Raw genomic sequence first — 22381 nt, 5'->3', positions numbered from 1 at the left:
ATAGCTCAGGAGTTAGAGCACTAGTCTTCTATAAATGGATTCAATTCCATCTGAATAAATTCAACTTAAATCCAATTGATATATATCAATGGATCCAACTGCCAAAGTCAAGCACATTTTGAAGTGTTTATATAATACTAAAAGGTTCTGTTTCTGTCTGGAGGAGGAAATGATAAAAGTAACAAGTGTTCTCTAAATAGCTGAAGAAATATCTACTGACCATAGAGCCAGACAATGGAAACCCCATTGTTTCCACAATGGGGTTGCTAGGGGTCAGCAAACAATCAAGGAAAGTAGAAAAGGTCTTGTTAGTTTCCAGAACAGGACCTCAAAAAACAACAACAAAAAACCAACTCTGTTTTAAAGAAACAGTAACATAAAAATGTTGCCATCATGTCCTTATTCTATGTAATTTGTACCTTTGTAGGATATTTTCTAGCATCCAAACAACCAATCTGTAAACTTCATCTTAAAATACAATACTGTCAAACGAACAAACACTGTCCTCCCGTTGTTCATCCATTTGCTTGAGCGGCCCAGTAACGTCTCCACTTTTGAGACTTGCTGTTACTGTGTTTTGGCATATTGAATATGTCTTGGTAGCTTTCTGGGCTCTCCAAGAGGGGTGGAGGAATCGGACCAGGCTCTGCTGGGCTGGCTGCTCGCAAGGCAAACGCCCCACGGCTGTATTGCTTCCGTCTCAGAAAAGTATCTACTTCTTGCAGTTTTATAAGTAACAAATGTTAAGTTCAATTTTAGCTCGGGGCAAATTGGAGTCTGTATTACACTCTCTACTTACATGATACTTTGATTTTCAACATATTTGCTTATAGTTTCACTCAATTACCATAGTAACCTCTTCAGAAAGGTAGAAAAAATCTTTATATTTATATATTACAGGAACAAAATAAAGAATTGGTAAAGTTGGGTAGCTTTCTGCATTACTTAGCATGTAACAAAAGTCAACAGCACAATAGAATTACAATTCTTAGTTCCTGAGTCCTGGTTCTCTTCAGTGTTGCTTTTGCTAGATGAAGTCTTGCTAGTAATGTCAGAACACTAATAATGTCCATGCAGTTTAAATACTTTTCATAAATTTTTATTTAAACATAATCTTCTATGAAGTTCACAAATGGTAGGTTCTTTCAATTTAGAAGCTGTTAAACGGGGGAATTTTATGAACATATTTTGAAACATCATTATTAAATAATATGCATACAATCTTACAGTTAAATTTTAATATTAAAATGCAGGTGACAATCACACAATGTATCAAATTTGAAATATTTTGCAACCTTTTATTAATTATCAATGATTTTGAACTTACTTAGACCTAGTGTAGCTATGTCATAAAAACAACCAAAAAAAATAATTGCTACTATACATATCTTCCCAAGTTTGAATTCAGGGACATCATATAGATAACTTGAAATCAGCTCTGATATGAATATGTAGTGTAAATATAATGTATGTGTGTGAACATACATATGGAAAAGCAAATGCTGTAGTAAATCAGGTTTCCCACTCTCCCAGAAAGTTGATTGTTAAACATTAACCAGCGGGTCACTGAGTTCACTCTTACAGTTTAGCAACTCAAGTCTGGATGGCAAGTCACGCTGAGAAATAAAGACCTAAAATCCTCATTCAGACTAAGATAGACTCATTTCATTATCAGTGTAGTTCCAAATCTTTTTCAACTTTAAGTTACCTCATTTCATCTCAAACTATATGCCCTTTAGTTTTAGATAATTATGTGACTACTGAGGATATGGTGCTATTTCAACAAATGAAAATTTGGAAATGACCAGATCTAAGGTCATGTTAGCTTACTTGTCAGGTTTTTTTTTATACCTTTAACAGGAAACTGCAAATCTCAGCTTTACTCATTAAAAACAGTAGAGAACTTCAAAAAGCATTTTACTTCCCTTCTCTTGAAGATTAAGAGTTTTTTTTTTTGAGAGATGAAATAATGGACTAGGTGGTGCACAAAAATCAGAACAGCTCATGAAACGAATGGAGGATGTAATTGGACAAAAGGTGTCCTTCTACCCCATGCTATCTCTTTCATTATCTTCTGTCTCTCTTACAAATGCTCATCCTTCCTCAAACACAAAAACCAAGGCTCATCAAGCCCCAGTAGGTTATCATCCCACAAGATTTCCAGTTAGTTGGAAACTTGTATGTGTAAAATGGGGATGAAAATCTTTTCCCCAGAGCTTGGTTGACATCTTTTCCTTTGGAAATCTATGAAAATAGAATATATCAAAACCTACCTACTGTTCATACACATCACTGAAAGAACTCAATCTTCCTCCTTTTACAAGATGACTTGGCTTTCTACATTTCCTTTCATGGAAGACCATTCTCCTTCCCTCTCCTATCCCTCCCCCTCCCTGTATCCTCCCATATCTATCTATCTACTTGGTCAACAACTTCTACAGACTCACCTCCTAAAAACTATTAATTTCTCTCTTCAAAGAACTAATCCCTATTAACCTCTTACTCTTGGTTAAATACCATTTTGTTTGTTTGTTTTAAACTGTTCTCCTGTATTTCACTTTAGTTAACTATAGATAATTTGATTTTTGTAAAGCATAAATATGCTACTAACACTTGCAATCTTTCACTCATTCCATTATTTTTCATGTGTTTGGGACTATACACAGCAATGTTCTGGGCTACTCCCTACTCTGCACTCAAGGGTCTGCCCCAGGTAGTTGTCAAGAAATTATATGTTGCTGGGGATTAAACCCAGGTTTCTTGCATGCAGAGCATGTGCTTGGCCAGTTAATCTTATGTGTAAAATCTTGCTTTTTGAATTCAAAGCAAATATTCCAGTAGCTTATCTAAGGACAGATCCTAATTTCCAAGTCCAATCTAATTTTTAGCACATCTCAGTTGTAAACTTCCTCCCTGGCAGATAATATATAACAGATTTTTTTTCTGAGTTTCTGATCAGAATACCCAAGGCCCCTTCTTTACATGTTAGTGATTTTTTCAAAGGGATGCACTTTTTCTTATGTGAGAGTGAATTCATAAAAAAATCTGTTTCTTTTTTTGAAAGATAACAAATAAATATAAGTAACTATGTTTAAACACGATTGTCTAATTTCTTATTAACTAAAGCACTTCATTTGGGAGCATTTTAAATGCCAACTGGCATACACTATTAACATCTAAAAGTAACTCTGAACTTTTGACTGTATTTTTCTGTTGAGAAAGACTTTTGCAGCAATATTGTTTTGTGTTTCCTTGATGAATTGTGCAAACTATGTGGTTTACCTCACATTGGAAAAACTCAAAATTCATATATTAATATTGAATATTTTAAACAAAAAATGTTTGAGCTGGAAAGCCACTCAAACTTTTTTTTTTTTTGCTTTTTGGGTCACACCCGGCGATGCACAGGAGTTACTCCTGGTTTATGCACTCAGGCATTACACCTGGTGGTGCTCGGGGGACCATATGGGATGCTGGGAATCGAACCTAGGTAGGCTGCGTGCAAGGCAAACACCCTACCTGCTGTGCTATTGCTCCAGCCCTCAGCCACTCAAACATTTTAAACATAAAGTACTCTGCTAAAAACTTATTTTGTAACTGAAAAGGAACTGTTCATTGTTCTTTCTCCTCTTGTCTCTTCTTGTCTCTTTCTAACAGAAAAATGCCCTATTACACTCAGCTCAAGTCAAATTCCACTGGCTGTTTGTCTCTTCTTCTCAGACCCCATGAATGAAGACTGATAAACATCCAGCAGGTGGACTAGATTGTTTTTTCTCTTTCTCACAGATATGACCTGTAGAGCATTTATGCTTAGCCCTTAATAGGGCCAAAAGGTTGGTTTTCAAACTAGAATTCATCTGCTCTCTCTTTCCCAGTCCTAATTTTCTGAAAGTACCTCAATTTAGATCCCAAACTTCATTAAATTCACAGGCAGACTAAAAATAGCCTCATTGTTTATCACCCCATTAAAGTTCAGTTTAGGCACCTTTCCTCCTATAGCCCCACTGGGTTTATGGTTATTTGTTGCAATCCCAATGTAAACTCAGCACTTCGTAAATCTATTAAGTGTCTAAGATAGTCTTTTTCTAAGTAAACTATCAATGCCTGAAGAGCTAGGACTAACATTATTCCTTGTTTTCTAGGGAAATGGATCAACCATAGATGCTTATTTTAAGCAAAGATGTATGAATGCTCATTACAATAAATATTTAGGGGTAGCTTCAATATGTCCTAAGGTATGTCTTATTTTAAATGGCTTTTACTCCAGGTACAAACAGAAGAAGACGATTTGGAAACATATTTCTACAAGGATTTAACTTCTCTTGAAAATAATAAAAACGATCGGACCTCAGGTTTATTCGAACTGCGTAAATCTTCTCGAATACCTATTTTATTTTCCTTAAAGCAAAGTGAAAGCAATTCCCAGAACTCGGGGATCAAACAAGCCATTCAGGCCTCTCACAAAAAGGTGAAAAACAGTTTCTGACATTTTTTACTCTTCCCTGAAAATTAACACCAACTTCAAAAGTCAAGCAATGAGAATGGAGGATTAAACCAGTAAGATTTATAGCACAAAGAGTTTTACTTATGTTTTTACCCACTTCGAGAGTTAGAGAAATATTATGCTTAATGCTTCTATTTTATATGCTTATAGTATGTTTTCTTTATTTAAATTGTTTTATTGCTATAAGTGTAATTTTTAGAAACCAAATTTTGATTTTTCAGTGTAATCTAATGCCTTCGATGAAATACTTGGTATTATTTCTTCCTTCTTCCTACTCATTTTATCCCTTTTGCTTTAATTGATTTTTGTCTTGTTTCATTTTTTACTTATTTCTTTACCACACTTCTATCTGCTCCCTTTTGTTCTTAAGTCATTTTGGAAGTTCTGCTGACACAGGCAGCCAGGTAAGGAGTCCCTTGGAGATTTTAGGAACCCTTACAACCAAGAAATGTTTGGACAAATAGAATAAAACACAGAAAGGAGCTATCCAGCTGACAGAGTTGGATATAAGCTGTATCCTGCCAGTAAGATAATTAATAGGCAGAAACAATGTCCCGAAGAGACAGAGAGAATGAAAAGACCTTCTCCACCAAGTACAAGTTCTTTTCCCTGAACCCCGCAAGTAACAATACATGCCCAAGTTTAGGTAGCATGGAAAAATTCCAAAACAGCTCAGGTCACTTCATGTTGGAACTGCCTAGGTGTGTATCCTACTTTGCACATGTATTCTCTTCCTTTAGTAAAACTTTCATTTGCTTTACAGTTAGAGCTGATGCTTCCTTATGCTGTAAGAGTGTAACTTTGCCTCAGACTGAGAACCACAGTACTCCAAAAGCCAGATGGCAGAGGTTAATTATCAGGCAATGCAGATCAACTGGATTCCAGGTGCAGCTGACAACTGCCTTAATGAGGCTGGCAGGACCATAGTATCCCCATCAGGAAAGAACTCAGACAAACTCTTCCAATCCTAATCTACCCTCAGACATACCCTCTAAGTAATATCTTTACTTATCATTGTCTAGATAACAAGAATAATTTAAATAACAAAGAAGAAGAGTTGTTTTACTCCTATCACATCAAGTATTCTGTAGCCCTCTGTTATATGTCAGATTGCCCACCTTACTATCACTCATCTCATCCCTACTATATCTTTGATAATTTATTTCTCTACTGCACTATTACTACAATTTTCAACTCCTAAAACTTCAGTTTTATTTAGATAGGTAGCAATAACTTCAAAATCACTCCTGTCTTTCAGTAGAACATTCGTCGATTTTCGTCGATTGCCTCCAGCAGGCCCCAGTAACGTCTCCTTCATCCTAGCTCTGAGATTATATTCAAGGCTCTTTAGGAGAATGAGACCCATCATTGTTACTGGTATTTGGCATATTGGGTACGACACAGGGAGTTTGCCAGACTCTGCCGTGTGGGCAGGTTACATTCGGTAGCCTGCCAGTTTGTCAAAGTAGGAATGAGATGTCATAATAAAATGTCGCACGGCCGCAACATAATCATTTTTATATTTTGTTAATCACAGATCTGATTAGCATCTATTGGGTAGATAGCCCATTTCAAAAGCAAAGGGCCAGTTGTCTCATTAAGATTCACTGCTTTTTTAAAAATTACTTTGCAGAACTAAACCCACAAAAAATTAGTTAAAACTAATTAAGAGCTCACAAAATGTTGAAATAGATCATATACCATTGATAACCTTCCAGCATGCAATTTTATAATCTAACAGAGCCAGTTGTAGCTGCCATGTACTGACAAGGAGCACCCTGGAGGGCCTTATACTAATTGATTTCCCAAAATTTCACTTGTATTTTCCACAATTTACTTTTCAAAGCAATTGCGCATTTCAATTTTCATTTTAAAAAGACAACAAAGATACTCAGGGAGTGTGTTAGTTTTCTTCTAAAACCACAACCATTACCAACTCATAAATGTTCTATGACAAAATTTAAGTATTAAATTTAAAAACAGACTTGATAGACACTAAGTATAAGCTTCTCAAAGAAGAAACTTTGTCTTATTCTTTCCATAGAATCTGAAATAGCTGAGCGGTAACTATTTTGAAAGCAAGAAACTAAAATAGAGGAAGAGAAAATAGAAAAAGGAGAGAATGAATGAATGCTGACTCTTTTAATCTTTGTGATTATTTTTTCTTTTGTATTAGCAATCATTTTGTGCCATATATAGCATGCAAGGACATATCTTTAATAATAGCTTTAATAGCTATTATAAAATTGGTTTGGCTAAAATAGGCTCTTTGCTATAGCTATTACTCAAACACTCTAATTTTCTAAAACTGAGACATCATATGAAGTGCATAATTTTTTAAAAATGTTATACATAGATATACTTTCATAAAACTCATGAAATAGAACAATCTAATGTAATAAGATTTTTAGCATAATACAAACCACTTATGCTGAAGTAAACTGACATAACAAGAAATACCTAAAAAAATTCCTCAATTATTCTACTTAAGGGTGAAAGGGAGAGAATATGAATGATTGTGTTAAATTTTACTGTCAAGTAATTTTGAATCACAGTAGTTTGAAATGCCACCTGGTGTGCAATCCTCATCTAAGTGCAAGGAAACATTCCACAGATGACTGAGGTCTAGCTACTGTAAAGTTTTTTTCCAAGGCATTAATAGAGCTGTGATTTTAATACCAGTTGCATTACTTCCAACTGGAAATTGTCACAGTTTTTTTTTTTTTACAATTTGCATCTGGAGATGTTCTAAATAGAAGCTGGGTATAGACACAGTCATAGTTACAATCAAAGAGGAAGATTTACTTTTCTGATAATTGATCTCTTTGGGAATAGAGAACATATAGCTCAATCACTGATTAACATGAATAAAATTTTATTAAAGAACAGTGATTTGTAAGGTTGCTTATGACAGAGTTTCAAATTATATTTTTAAAGACAACCTATCTGTTTAGCACATAGAGCATCTCAGAAAAGATACTGGAAATAAAATAAAAAACATGATTTTATGCATAAGTACTCGCCATAAAGAGTTGGATGCTTGTAATAGTATGGGAGGAATAAAGTTAATGATCCTTTGATGTTTAATATCTTAAAATTTCATGATCTTTAATATTATTTTTTGCTGTTTTCCTCCACTGTTTAGGATTCTAGTTTTATTAGGATCCATAAAGTGATAAAAGTCTTAAATTTCACCATAAAAACTGGAGATCTGCAGCTCTCTGATGTCTTTATGAAAGCACTTAACCATCTGCCTCTAGAATACAACTCTGCCTTATATAGCCGGATATTTGACGACTTTGGGACTCACTATTTCACTTCTGGCTCTCTAGGAGGGGTGTATGACCTCCTCTATCAGTATAGCAGAGAGGAACTAAAGAACTCAGGTATGCTTTCTTTAGCCTGCTTAACAAAAAAATGATTTTATTAGCATACAATTTATTTCTATCATTTTAGTTGATTTGACAACTTTTTTGGAAGAGCCCACACAGACCAGTGCTTTGTGCTTACTCCTGGCTTTGTACTATGAAATCTCTCCTGGTGCTGGAATACTCCACTGCACCACGTGTCCAAGGTTCACCACGGCAGTTCTCCGTGGTTCCGGGGATCAAACCCAAGTCAGCCTCATGTAAGGCAAGCACCCGACTCACTGTATTATCTCACTGCCCCCACCCAGTGTTGTTCTTATATCTGTGAATGCCTCCACACTCATTCTATTTCTCAAAAAGAAACCTTATCTTTGCTTAAGGATTATTCTTGGCACTGCTTGGGGGACCATCGTTGGTGCCAGGGATTGTACTCAGTCTCCCAATATGCAAAGCAAGTGTCCTACCAGCTGTATTATCTCTCTAGAACTTAGAAAAATGATCCATCTCATATTCACTAGCAGTTTTGTTTTCTTTTACTTATCCTTAATTTAAAGCTAATAGGATAAATAAAGAAATAAGTCAAGTCTTGGCAAGTTAATGTGAATCATTCAGCGCCTACTAGTGACAAAACTTTTAACCAGATAAAAAATACTTTGACTTGAGGAAAAATTACAGCTTTATATTGTGGGATATAATCAGGAGAATTTTCTCTGCTAATTTCTAAAATAACAATATAAACCCTGGCTTTTAAATTAATCATGGTTTCTTAAATATTATTTTGCCTATAATAACTATTATTTTAGTTTAAGCACCTTAGAATAAATTTCTTTTCAGACCCCTGTGTGAAGTGATACAGTAGCTCTGTGATAATTCTGTCCTGTGCCTCTAAAGAAGATAACATTAGAACACTACATGGTAACTAATGCCCAGTTGACCAGTTCTCTCAAACAAATCTAAATTCTTTATCAGTTCTTTTTGTTCTGGCAATTTATTTGAAAAAGACAAGATCTGGCCAATGCTGGTGTCAATGCTTTGAATTCTTACATCTCTTTATAGAAAATTCTTGTGCTTAATATGGGTTCCCTAAGTCTTCCAGACATGCTATTTCCTCACAATAGACTCTTTTAAAGAGGAGCACATCTACAGCATTTTCAGTGAGAGGCCTGAAAGGTATTTTTACCTGGAAGTTACTGAAATTCAATCAGCATTAATGTTGAGCAGAAAGAGTTGGACGAAATCTCTAACCCTTGACTTGGTTTTATTTTGCCCTTGGGATGAAATTAGTCTGGTCACTGCTCCTGGAACACAGAAAACAATCTCTCATTAGATGAGCTATACTCATTGTGTCCTCAGAACAAGACATTTAAAAGGTTAGACATATTGAAGAACTCTGTGAATGTTTAATCAACCATCCAGCCTTTTGCTAGTTGGAGTCTCATAACTGAAATGAAGAGTGACACATTCCACTTCCTACAGAAGCAGTAAAAGGAAGATGGAAACCTTCCATCTCTGTTTCTCTGTAGGTCATGAAGGGTAGAGACACACAATAAGGGAAAAAAGGGGAGTTGGAGCTGTGAAAGAAAACTGCAAATATATATGTATAAATATATTATATATAAGACATTCTTGTACATCATATATATTAGTATAAGAAATATATGTTTCTGAGCTGCAATATCAATATTGGTAGTCAATTTTACTGTGGTGAAGGTGAAACCCATGCATACATAAAGAATTCTCAAAGGAAACAAGTCCTTCAGTGTGTTTATCTGTTTTTCCCCCCCACTCAAATAATGTAAAGCCTGGCTTCATCCATTTTATTTCTTCTTTTATACAGCCATAATATGAAACAAGAGCATACGCTTCATTTTTATTTGCTTTACTCAGTAGTGATTATATCCCTTGTTATTCATTTAGAAAAAATTACTTAGTACTTTCTCTCCCTTAAGAAAAATGAAACAAAATTAAACTATGTCTTATTTGCATTTCTTGATTATTCCTCTACAGTCAGTGCCCCATGGTCAATTTAAAATCTTGAATAAAAGTTGACATTGCTTGAGTGTGTAAGGTGAAGAAAATTTCAAAATACGGTAAAAACATGGGAACATTAAAATTTTACAATATGCTGTATGGTAATTTCAAATTCCATTTGTCAGAAATTCATTTTATGCTCTAAATTGGAAGAAAAAAAACTTCTTCACCCACTATTTACCAGTATGACATTTTTTACTAGCGCTATTGACCTTTAGTTCATGCAAGCAGGAAAGGACATTTCTCAAATATTCATTCCTATGCTAGAGCAAAGGGGAACATTCAGGTTTGAGAGTTCAAGTGCTTCAGTACCAAACAACTTCTTAGCCAATGGAAGTAAAGTTCAATCAACAAGCTACAGGACTGACTGAATGGAAGGATGAACTTATGCACTAACAAAGTTTTTATTTTTAATCTCTAATACAGTTCATAAGAGGAATTCATTATCCGAATCCATAAAGATACTTCTATCATGGGACTGGAGCGATAGCACAATGGGTAGGGCATTTGCCTTGCACACGGTTGACCTGGGTTCGATTCCCAGCCTCCCATATGGTCCCCCAAGCACCACCAGGAGTGATTCCTGAGTGCGTAAGTCAGGAGTAACCCCTGTGCATCACCGGGTGTGACCTAAAAAGAAAAAAAAAAGATACTTCTATTATCCTAGAAAATTAAATTAATTACATAATAAAATTGTTTGGTCAATATCATTAAACAATAACCTCCCCCCCCCCCCCGTTGTTCATCGATTTGCTCGAGCGGGCTCAGTAACGTCTCCATTGTGAGACTTCTTGTTACTGTGTTTGGCATACTGAATACTCTCGGTAGCTTGCCAGGCTCTTTGAGAGGGGCAGAGGAATGGAACCTGGCTTGGCCAGGCTGGCTGCGAGCAAGGCAAAGGCCCTAACGCTGTGCTATAGTTAAAAAAAAAAACCCTAATAAAATAAAGAGGAAAGAAAGGAGTAGTGTGTTGTAGCTATATTAAATCCCCAACATGAACTAAGTATTTGATTCATCCACTTGGTAGAACAATACTACCAGAAATATAGCCCATACTAATTCATTCCCAGAAATAAGCAACAGTGACCTCATCGGTACTCTTTGGAGCTATTGATAAAGGAGCACAATGCAAGGAGCTCATCAGGACCTCTTATGTTTGGGACTTATAATGGGTAAAACCTGTAAATAAAATTTTTTAATCACAGGAGATTATGGGAATTGGCCATGAGACTGATAGAGAGTACTTATAGTACTCTCTATCCCCAAATGCCCAGAACCTTATTATCCTCTGTGTGTTCAATGATACATTCTCAGGGTCTTTTGTTCACATTCTATTTTTTTAGGTTTAACAGAGGAAGAAACCCAAAATTGCATTCGTAGTGAAACTAAGAGACGTACTATAATTTTTAAGAGAACACGGGTGGAACACCACTGCACTACTAATAAGCTGTCAGAGAAACACGAAGGTAAAAGAATTCTCTCCTAGCAGCGTGTTCGTTGTGTCCTGAAGTTGACAGTGATTTAACTGCCATATTGTATAGAATTGTGCTATCTTTAACATTTCACTTATTATAATTGTCTACCTTAAAACCATGTATGGAGGAGTACAGCTAAAATCTCACTAGTGCCATATAAAAAGATGGGATAAAGTTTCTTTAAAAATATAGCCTGATAAAGATCTGAGAGAGAGAGAGACTACAAAGCAACACACCGAAGAACCCTTAGGCAACTGAGTCAGAATGTTGTGATTGATTTCTTCCTCTTCCATTTTCATATCCAGTAAGTGATCAACTGCTTTCCTGCCTTTAGTCAATTGTACCTCTCTTCATTTTCATGGGCATACCCTGCACTTATTATTTCCTATCTGAATTATAGCAGGCATCTACTAACTGCTCTCCTAGCCTCTAATATTGCCTTCTTCAGATCTTCCCTAAACAGTTTCTGAGAGAGGAACATTTTTCAAATCAATAATTAGTAGGAGGCTTTCATGCCTTGGACATGTCAGTTTCACATAATCCTAAAGATAATTTCCTGGCACTCTCTCTCTCTCCTCAGCTGAACTTTATGGCCACAACTTTTTTATATCTTGCCACTATAACTAACTCCTTTTGATGTAAAATTCTTTTATTCTCTTATCTTGCATGACTGTTACCTATATAAAGCTCAGGGGGGAAAAAATGAAACATAACTACAGACACTCAAAAAATATGAGCTGGAGCTGGGGCTGGAGCAATAGCACAGCGGGTACGGCGTTTGCCTTGCACGCTGCCAACTCTGCTTTGATTCCCAGCATCCCATGTGGTCCCCTGAGCACCGCCAGGAGTAATTTCTAAGTGTGAAGCCAGGAGTAACCCCGGGTGTGACCCAAAAAGCACCCTCCCCCCCCAAAAGAGCGGACATTCTCGTAGGGAGATAGGAGCAATTATAAAGTGAATATTTACTACACTATCCCTCTCGGAAAGACTGGCAAGCTACCGAGAGTATTCCGCCCACACGGAAGAGCCTGGCAAGCTATCCGCTGTGTATTCGATATGCCAAAACCAGTAACTACAACTGGTCTCATTCACCTGACCCTGAAGGCTTCACCGACATGGCAGCACTGAGAAGGATGAGAAAGGAGAGGCCGACAAAATCTCAAGGCCGACCTAGGCTGCCACAACGAAGGAAGACAAAAATGACCGTCTGTACTTTAGATGGGCTGGTCACGTAATGAGATTTAAAGACGACCGTTGGACTAGAGCTGTTACTGATTGGATTCCACGGGATGTCAAGAGACCGCGTGGCCGCCCACCTACCAGATGGTCAGACTTCTTCGTCAAGATCATGAACGATCGGTTTGAGGCCCTTCATGTTCCCGGAGCGAACAGATGCCATTGGGCTACACTAGCACGCGACAGGGACAAATGGAGACGTTACTGGCGCCCGCTCGAGCAAATCGACGACTAACGGGAAGTTAAGTGATTAAGTGATTTACTACAGAGGCAAATAAATATTAGAGTATCAGAGTCTAGCGATGGCCTAAATGGGGGATTATATGTTAAGCATAAAACAAATAGAAACTAGGCTAGAGAAATAGAACAGGGGTTAAAGTGTTTGCCTTGCATATGACTGACTACAATTCAATATCTAGCTCTGCATACGGTCCCCCAAGCACCACCAAGAGTGATCCCTGCAAAGAAATAAAAATAAAAAAAGAAGGAAAATTTATGTACTGTTTATTACATAATGTAGTCATATTAAAGTATAAACATAAAAAGACACAGAAGGAAAATATAAAAAAATTAATTGCTAGTAGAACCAGAGGATGGTTACAGATTCTTCACCACTGGCTTATGCAATAAAATGACTTAACAAGAATTTGAATTCAGTAAGTCAAGAGCTCAAAGACAAAAAATTAGAAGAATAAACTCAATATGAATATTTTAAAGCTGAGGTAAAAAATAAACATTGGAAATATCACCTTACATTTATAAATAAATTAGATACTGCAAGCACAAAATATTATTCACTAAAAAAATTAATAAAGTTAATTACCTATAGAAGATAGGTAATTTAATTCATGAGAGGAAAGAAAATTTCAAGTATTAAAAGTTATTAAGGAAAATTGAATGAATATGTTAAAAAATATAAAATAAATTAATGAATTTAATTACATGTAGGAGAGATCTAATGCAATTCATAAGGGTATAGAGAAAAATTTAGATATTAAAAGTTATTAAAGAAAATTGAATGAATATGGGAATAAAAATATAAGTTTAAAATAAATTAATAAAATTAATTACACATAGGAAAGATCTAATGTAATTCATAATGGGTGCAGAGAAAAATTCTGACATTAAAAGTTCACTGTATCACTGTATCACTGTCCTCCCATTGTTCATCAATTTGTTCAAGTGGGCTCAGTAAAATTGTGAGACTTGTTACTGTGTTTGGCATATTGAATACTTCACAGGTAGCTTGCCAAGCTTTGCCGTGCAGGTGGGATACTCTTGGTAGCATGCTGGGCTCTCCCAGAGGGGTGGAGGAATCTAACTTGGGTTGGCCATGTTGGCTGTGTGCAAGGCAAACGCCCTACCTGCTGTGCTATCGCTCCAGTCCACATTAAAAGTTCACTTGATCACTTGATCATTTGACTTCTCATTAATCATCGATTTGCTTGAGCGGGCGCCAGTAACATCTCCATTTGTCCCTGTTGCGTGCTAGTGTAGCCCAATGGCGTCTGTTCGCTCTAGGAACATGAAGAGCCTCAAACTGATCGTTCATGATCTTGATGAAGAAGTCTGACCATCTGGTAGGTGGGCGGCCACGTGGTCTTTTGACATCCCGTGGAATCCAGTCAGTAACAGCTCTAGTCCAGCGGTCATCTTTAAATCTCATTACATGACCAGCCCATTTGATTTTTGATGCCTTGGCAAACGAGACATCATCCCTGATTCTTGATTGTCGACGGAGGTCGGAACTCTGGATTCTTTCTCTCATTTGAGTGAAACGTGATATTCCAAGCATAGCTCTTTCAATTCCTCTTTGGGAGACCCGAATAGCATTCTCATCATGTTTGTGTAGGGCCCAGGTTTCTGACGCGTATGTTAATGCAGGAAATACAGTGGAATCAAAGAGATGTGCCCAGAGCCGGAGGTTCTTCGTAGTCTTAGCTATTTCTTCGATGCTCTTGAAGGCGTTCCAAGCTGCTCTCTTCCTCCTGCGCAGCTCGGGTGCCAGGTCATTTGTCATGTTGACTTCTCGACCTAGGTACACAGAGCTGTTGCATTAGGAGGTGGTCGTTCTGTTGAGAGCAAATGCGGCATCAGGAACGAGGCTGTTTTTCATGAACATTGTCTTCGTAAGATTCAGCTGTAGTCCTAGCTTTCCACACTCATGGTCGAAGTCGGCCAGCATTTGTGCCACTTGGCTGATGTTTGGTGTTATTAAAACAATGTCATCAGCAAAGCGGAGGTGGTGTGGTTGCCGACCATCTATCTTCACTCCCATTCCTTCCCATTCCCTCCAACGCATGATGTTCTCGAGGGTGGCACTGAAGAGTTTCGGTGAAATGGTATCACCCTGCCGAACCCCTCTCTTGACATCAATGATTACTTCTTTGTAGAATGGTGAGATCCTGGTAGCAAATCCATAATACAGCTTACAGAGGATCTTGATGTATTGAGCTTGAATGCCCTGATTGGCTAGGGATTCAATGACCGCTTCTGTCTCAGCAGAATCAAAGGCCTTCTTTAAATCAATGAACTTTAGACAGAGCAGCATCTTGAACTCCCGAGCTTGGTTATCGTGTGGATATGGTCGATGGTGCTGAATCCTTTGCAGAACCCGGCTTGCTCACATGGTTGTCCTACATCTAGTGTTCTGCCAATCCTATTTAGGATGATTCGAGTGAACAACTTGTAGATGACAGACAATAGGCAGATCGGGCGATAGTTGCCAATGTCATGGATGTCTCCCTTCTTGTACAGTAGTACAGTCCTGCTAGTTTTCCATTGGGACGGAAACTTGCATTCAGACAGGTAGCATGTGAAGAGCCGAGCCAGCGTATTGATGAGTACTGACGGCAGGTTCTTCAGGTGTTCAGGTCTGACCTTGTCTGGACCAGGTGCTGTTCGTTTCTTTACTGACAAAATGGCATGTCGGATTTCAGGAGGGAGAACATTGAGAACAACATATCCATCCTGTGGAATTTGGTATGTCGGGTAGTGGACATGACTATCGAAGAGATTTGAGTAGAAGTCATGGATAATCTTCTCCATTGCCGTTCTGGAAGATGTGATAGATCCATCAGGATGTTGGAGGGCAGTCATCTTGGTCTTGTAGTTGGTGAAGGACAGGCGGGTGTTACGAATACTTTTCCCGGCTTCTGCCACATCTACCAGCACTTCTGCTCTTCTCTCTTTGAGGTATTCCTTGATCGCATCTCTGCACTGCTTTGCGAGCTCGGACATTCGCTTGTGGTTGCCTGAGGCATGCGCCAAACCACGTTGGCGAATAAGCTCAAGAGTGTTCGAAGACAGGCTTTTTTTTTTTGTGGCTATCTTTCTCTTGGCATTCCTTGCACAATCATGGAGGTGCTGAACCAGTCGATCATATTCCTCATCAATGTTGTCAACAATGGCATCTTGCCATGTTGCCGCAATAGTGCCAAAGAGCTCCCAGTTGGTGGTCATTCTGGGAGTTCCCTTTTTAAACTTTGCAGCCCTTTCTCCCCACTCTGTGAAGTAGAATTTTGCATGAAGGTGACGGTGGTCCGATCCCGTTAGGAATTTTGGGACAACAGCGACATCGGTCAGGCAAAACCGTCGATTGAATATGATGTGGTCTATTTCGTTGTGGAATCGTCCACCAGGAGACTCCCATGTGCAATGTTTAGATTCGGCCTTCTGGAACTGTGAGTTACCATGCATGGTCTTGGTCGACATGATGAACTCAGACAGTCTGTCACCCTGTTCGTTTCATTCTAGGCCATGGGTCCCGATGTAAAGTTCTTTGGCTGCTCTTCTCAGTCCTATCTTGGCATTAAAATCACCCATAATGATCTTGTAGAAGGTGTGGTCTTCTTTATAGAACTTCTCTAGCTCCATGTAGAACTTCTCAATTTCTCCTTCATCATAATTAGATATTGGTGCATAGACAACGAAGATAGAAACTTCCGGCAGCGAGCCACATCTATTCAAATGTAAACGTCCGATTTGGGTTGTTAGACATTCGAATGAATCAATGCTCATGGCCAAGTTTGTGTCGACAAGGACACCGATACCTCTGCCACCTCTTTTATCGCATGTTCTGAGGAACAATTCTTCTCCAGTGTCGAAAACAGCATGATGAGATTGGTGTCTTCTTGTTTCGGTCAGACCAATGATGTCATACTTGATCTTTCACGCTTGTACCATCAGGTCCTCAATGGATGCATCTGATGCTAGCATACGTGCATTGAAAGTACAGATGATCATTTTTGTCTTCCTTCGTTGTGGCAGCCTAGTTTGGCCTTGAGATTTTATCGGCCTCTCCTTTCTCATCCTTCTCAATGCTGCCATATTGGTGAAACCTTCAGGGTCAGGGGAATGAGACCCATTGTAATTACTGGTTTTGGCATATCGAATACACAACAGATAGCTTGCGAGGCTCTACCCTGTGGGCGGAATACTCTCGGCAGCTTGCCAGGCTTTCTGAGAGGGACAGAGGCTTTTGGGGCAGCCTCTAATCGCCCTTGTAAGTGTTACCATATTTGAATCCTATCAAATATGGTACGGCAATTCTGGAAGATGGGTATTTAGTATCTTATAATGTGTCACGCGGCCACTCTGTGGCCGCGCGGGTCCGGAAAGCATCCTGGTGTGTGGCGGCAGCTGGGTAGTGGAGGTAGTGTCGGTAGTGGAGGTCTGCCAGTGAGGTATTTATCTGGTCCCGGTAGGGGTAGGGTGGGTCTTCTGTGCGCAATCCAATTCTGGGGTCTCTGGTGGTTGGTGGAAGCAGACAGGGCAGGGTAGGGTGGGGCTCCTGATTTTAATCCCTTTGTCACCTGTGGTTGGTGGGAGCAAGCAGAGAATCTCTGTCCCTGGGTCCGTTGAACCTGGAGTCGAAGGTCTCAGAGTTCTACTTATCTTGTGTTATTAAAAGTTATTAAGGGAAATTGAATGGACATAGAAATGTTAAAATAAGTGAATATATGGGAAATGCAGTTACAAATGGCAATAACACAATAAGAAAGCCATGGTAAAGAAAAACTAGCCTAGTGTTGAAATTCTATGCCAGGACTTCAACAACTGCATGGTGAGCCTCTTCTTACTGGAAACTAAGCTATGCCAACATACACTATGCTCTAGACCCCCAATTGAAACACTCATGTAAACTGGGATCAACTCATATGCAAGTGAGCAGCAACAGTGGGCCAAGAATATGACAGGCCTATATCACTGCCTGTGCCCAAGGCCATATACTTCCACTGATTCTAGCTATCCTAATGTAGCCAGATTGGCTCAATAACCCCACCACCACAAACAAACCCCAAGATTATGGGCAGGTGCAGCAAACACAGTGGACAAACAGTGAGACACTAATTTGGATGAACCATGGTGTACTGCACTCCTGAATTTCATGAGACATCACTTGAACCAGGCTAATACTTCAATACCAGGGGAATAATAGCATTGCCTAATCCTCAGATGCAAACACACAGAGAGAAGGCAAGGAACATGTAGAGTGAGAGGGAAAGAAACATGCCTTAAATGAAAGAATAAGACAAAGCCCCAGAAAAGAAATCTGAAACACAAAGATAATAACATAATCTGTTGAAGAGTTCAAAGTAAACTCTTTGACTTTGGTTAAAAGCATTGTTAAAAAGATGCTCACTAAACTCAGGAGAACACTATGTGACCTAAAAGAAAATAATAAATTAAGATTCAATAGACACTGAGTCAGAGAAATAGTACATGCATAAGGCATTTGCTTTGTGTGTAACCAACCTGCACCTGGTCCCCCAGCTGCCAGGAGTGACTCCCTAAACACAAAGCCAGAAGTTCTGAGAATAGCCAGCAAATAAACAAAAATGTCCAAACTGGACCCAGAGAAATGGCTCTGTGGTAGAGCACATGCCTCAGAGCTGGCAGGCACCACAAAAAATAATTCCAGACAGAAGTCCCAGAGCTGAAGTAATTAACAGAACTGAAAAATACTATGATACAACAACAGGTAAAGGAGAGGAACAGATAAGTGAGAAGAAAGATAAAGCAATATAGCTCACCCATAAAGGATATCAAAATGAAAAGGAATTAAAAAGTGAAGATGTCTGTTCCTTGTCTTTTCCTGAAGATACATTGAGAACTCTTAGACATTAGTAAAAATTATATACTGACTAGGGCTCCAGGAAAAAAGAAAGAACCAGATTATTTTAGCTAATAATGGCAGAAAACTTTACAAATCTCCGGAAGACAATAAACATCAGTGATAGAAGTCCAGATATTTTCAAAAGCTGGAAACCAAGAAAGATCCCACCCAAACACATTATGATTAAAATGGCTAAAGTTAAGGAGAGGGTCTAAGTGAAGCCAGGCATGACTTCATGTGTAGCATAGAAAACCCAAAAGGTCCTCAGAAGACTTGAATTAGAGTGAGAAGAGAGAGGTAAGGCATACCCAAAGTACTGAAAGGAAAAGGCTTCCAGTCATGTAGTCTACCTTGCATGATAATCAATTAGAATTGAGGTGATGCTAAGCATTTTCAGGTAAGCAAAAGTGAAAAGGTTCATCATCACTAAATCATACAATAAACTTGAAAGTTAATAAGTATATGTCAAGATGCTCAACATCATTCATCATTGAAAAAATACACCTTTTAAAATGAACATCTAAAAAAAGAGCAGAGTTAATGAGTATTTGAGGATGAACAATAGTGCAATATTATGGGAAGGTAGTGCCTTAACAATATGGAAAAAAGTATAGATTCCTCGAGAAATTAATTTCATCAGATATAGAATCTGGATACATATGTATATGTTTGTGTATAAAATGACATGATAATATCTTGAAAAACAGATTTTCACCCCCTTGTTCACTTCTACATTATTGACAATAGCCAAGACATGAATGCAGACTATTGCATCAATAGGCGACAGAAGAAAACCATGCCCTCTGTGACAATATGGATAGACCTTGGAAATATCATATTAAGTAAATTAAGTTAGACAGAGAAAGAATAAGCTACACAAGCAAAGTACTATGCTGATTGTTAGTAGCTGAAGGGTGGAAGAAACAGGGCTCGCTGGTCAAAGGAGACAAACTTGAAATGACAACTGGAATTCCAATATTCTAATGTTCATATATTAACTATCATCAATAGAGTTTTATGTACTTGAAAGCCACTAAGAGAATAAACTTAAATATGCCACAAAAATTTAAATCATGGGAACAGATGGATCTGTTGATTAACATGATTGTGGAAGTTATTTCATAATGTATATGTAGAGCAAATTGTCACATTATGTACTTTAAGCATATTACAATTATGTTTGTCAATCACACCTTAGTAAAGATGGGAGGGGAAAAACAAAGTGAATAATGAGGGGAATGATTCTTATGTTCTGTGTTGCTTAATTTTTAATAAACTAAGCATATATTTCAAATCCTGAAATTACATATTTTAGCAATATTTGAGATATTTCTTCCAACAAGCCTTTCTTTATTATAACCTTCATATATAGACTTTGCTGCCTTCATACTTGTCCTCATTTCAACTACATTTGCAAGATCATGAAACATTTATCATACTTATTTTTCTCCCCTTTTGCTTTAATTATTGTTGTCACTGTGAAGAGCATGCATGAACTTAGATGTCGTGCTCTCATACTTGTTGCAGTGTTGGCCAGGAGTTGCACATTTTAGTTATGGGCTGAGCTGCATTGCTTACACAGGAATTCTTCACAAGTGGCACTCACTTTATTGTTGTGCTAGTGCAACAGAATACTGTTGTAGTGATTGCAAGGGGCTGCTCAGCTGTTTACACATGGTCTCACGGGAACTGCACTTGCACACATCTGACTAAGTGCCAGGGATCACACACTCTGTTGCTGTCCCAGGGACCCAGACAACAGAGCTGTAGAGATGCTAGGACCATATTCAAAGCAACTGGGCAGCACCAGAGATAGAACTCATGGTCACATGCATGAAGGTCACTGCTTTTATCCAGTAAATCCCCACACTCCTCACCCCTCTGTTTTTTGTCTGTTCTAGTTCCTTCAATAAGCTGTAACAAATTTGGGACACTAATATGGTTACTGAGTCCTTAGTTTATATGCCAAGTACTCGTTAGATGTCTAATATATATATATATATATATATATATATATATATATATTTCAATGAACACATGAATCATTAAGGGAAAGAAAATGAGTGGAATATACATATCTTGCACTCTTAATATGTACCAGACTCTGTTTCAAATGTCTTCTGTGTGTTAACGTTTTAATTCTCATAACAACCCTATGGGTCTAGTACAATGATCATTTCTATTTTATCAATAGCACGCGACAGGGACAAATGGAGACGTTACTGGTGCGTGCTCGAGCAAATCGACGATTAACAGGAAGTTAAGTGATTTTATCAATAAGGAAATTGAGGTCCAGAGAGTTAAGAATGAATAAACAAATGATCAAAGCAGGACATCTGTCCACTTAACATTGCAGGTATCAACATGCTCCCTCCCCCCGCCCTTCCCAGTCAAAATCCACATTATTGTTAGCTCTCTATGTCTTCATGTTCTGCATCTATGGATTCAACTAGCTGACAGAGAGGTTGGCTGAGTCCATGAATGCAGAACTCAAGAATGGACAGCAATTTCATTTAAGTGAACAGGTGCAGTTCAACCCCATATAGTCCATGAGCTATTAGTATTTCAGTCTGAATTGAACATACATTTTAACTATGAAGCTATAAAGATAAGCTTTGTTCACATTCAATAGAATTTACATGACATGCCTTGCTAAAGGATTTGGGATTAATCCTATTAATGATTCTAAAACTCCTAAGTATGATCTGCAAAGTATCAACAGGTATTGTGAGGGACCAGGGAATGTGGTTCAGTGATAGAGTATGTGCCTATCACAGTCATGAAACTCCATGTTTGCTTCCTTGCACTGCTTCAGTGTACTCCTTGCAGTGCAGTGTCACAGAACTTCTTTGTGTTATATGTGCCAAGATACTCAGTCTTTAGTGTGTGCCAACCAAGTGTAAGAAGTCTTCACCCCCTGAATAAGAGAAACTCATGTCCCACCCTCTCCCTGCCCCCAACAACGCTATCATCACAATAACAACAAAGGCTGGGCAGGAGTGACAGCACAGTGGGTAGGGTGTTTGCCTTGCACTCTGCCAACCTGGGTTAAATTCCCAGCATCCCATATGGTCCCCCGAGCACTGCCTGGAGTAATTCCTGAGGTCATGAGCCAGGAGTAACCCCTGAGCATCGCTGGTGTGACCCAAAAAGCAAATAATAATAATAATAATAACAACAAAGGATAGGGGAGAGGGAACTAAGTGTTGTGAGTGGAAAAAAAGCTTTTATTTTCAAGTAGGAAAACTTTCGATTTAATATTGCTAAAGGAAATCTCTAAGAGTGAATAAGACTATGAAAAATTTTATGATTTAAAAATATTAGATATAGCATCCAAAGATACCTTATCAAGAAACTTACAGGCTTGTCATTGAACAAAATACACTACTATTACCAGTAGGAAAATAGCAAGAATTATTAAGTAGAAAAGAAAAGAAACTACTCTCCTTAAATAAAAGTATTTTATAATAGTATTTTGCAATAGTACTGAAATTTTTGACTGCAATTTGACTATGTGACCAACATGAAGAGCTTAATTTTTCTGTGTTCTAGGTTTCTCACTATTGAATATAATAATGACAATATTAATAGTATTTATCTTGTATAATTACTATGATAAAAATATATAAAATTATCAGAACAACATTCA

General features: G+C 38.0%; 1 protein-coding gene across 3 annotated transcripts in view; it reads left to right on the top strand.

The window, feature by feature from the left end:
• Positions 1 to 22381, top strand: part of C6 (complement C6) — a 66937-nt gene that overhangs the window by 22171 nt on the left and 22385 nt on the right. For all 3 annotated transcript variants that reach the window (XM_056112053.1, XM_056112055.1, XM_056112054.1), the window contains 3 exons: positions 4268 to 4468; positions 7650 to 7890; positions 11247 to 11369. In XM_056112053.1, coding sequence (XP_055968028.1) covers positions 4268 to 4468; positions 7650 to 7890; positions 11247 to 11369 — 565 coding nt within the window. The remainder of the gene's footprint in view (positions 1 to 4267; positions 4469 to 7649; positions 7891 to 11246; positions 11370 to 22381) is intronic.

This window comes from Sorex fumeus, unplaced genomic scaffold (assembly GCF_029834395.1).
Source record: "Sorex fumeus unplaced genomic scaffold, SorFum_2.1 ptg000015l, whole genome shotgun sequence".
Lineage (NCBI taxonomy): Eukaryota > Metazoa > Chordata > Mammalia > Eulipotyphla > Soricidae > Sorex > Sorex fumeus.
This window is presented reverse-complemented; position numbering and strand designations above follow the sequence as displayed.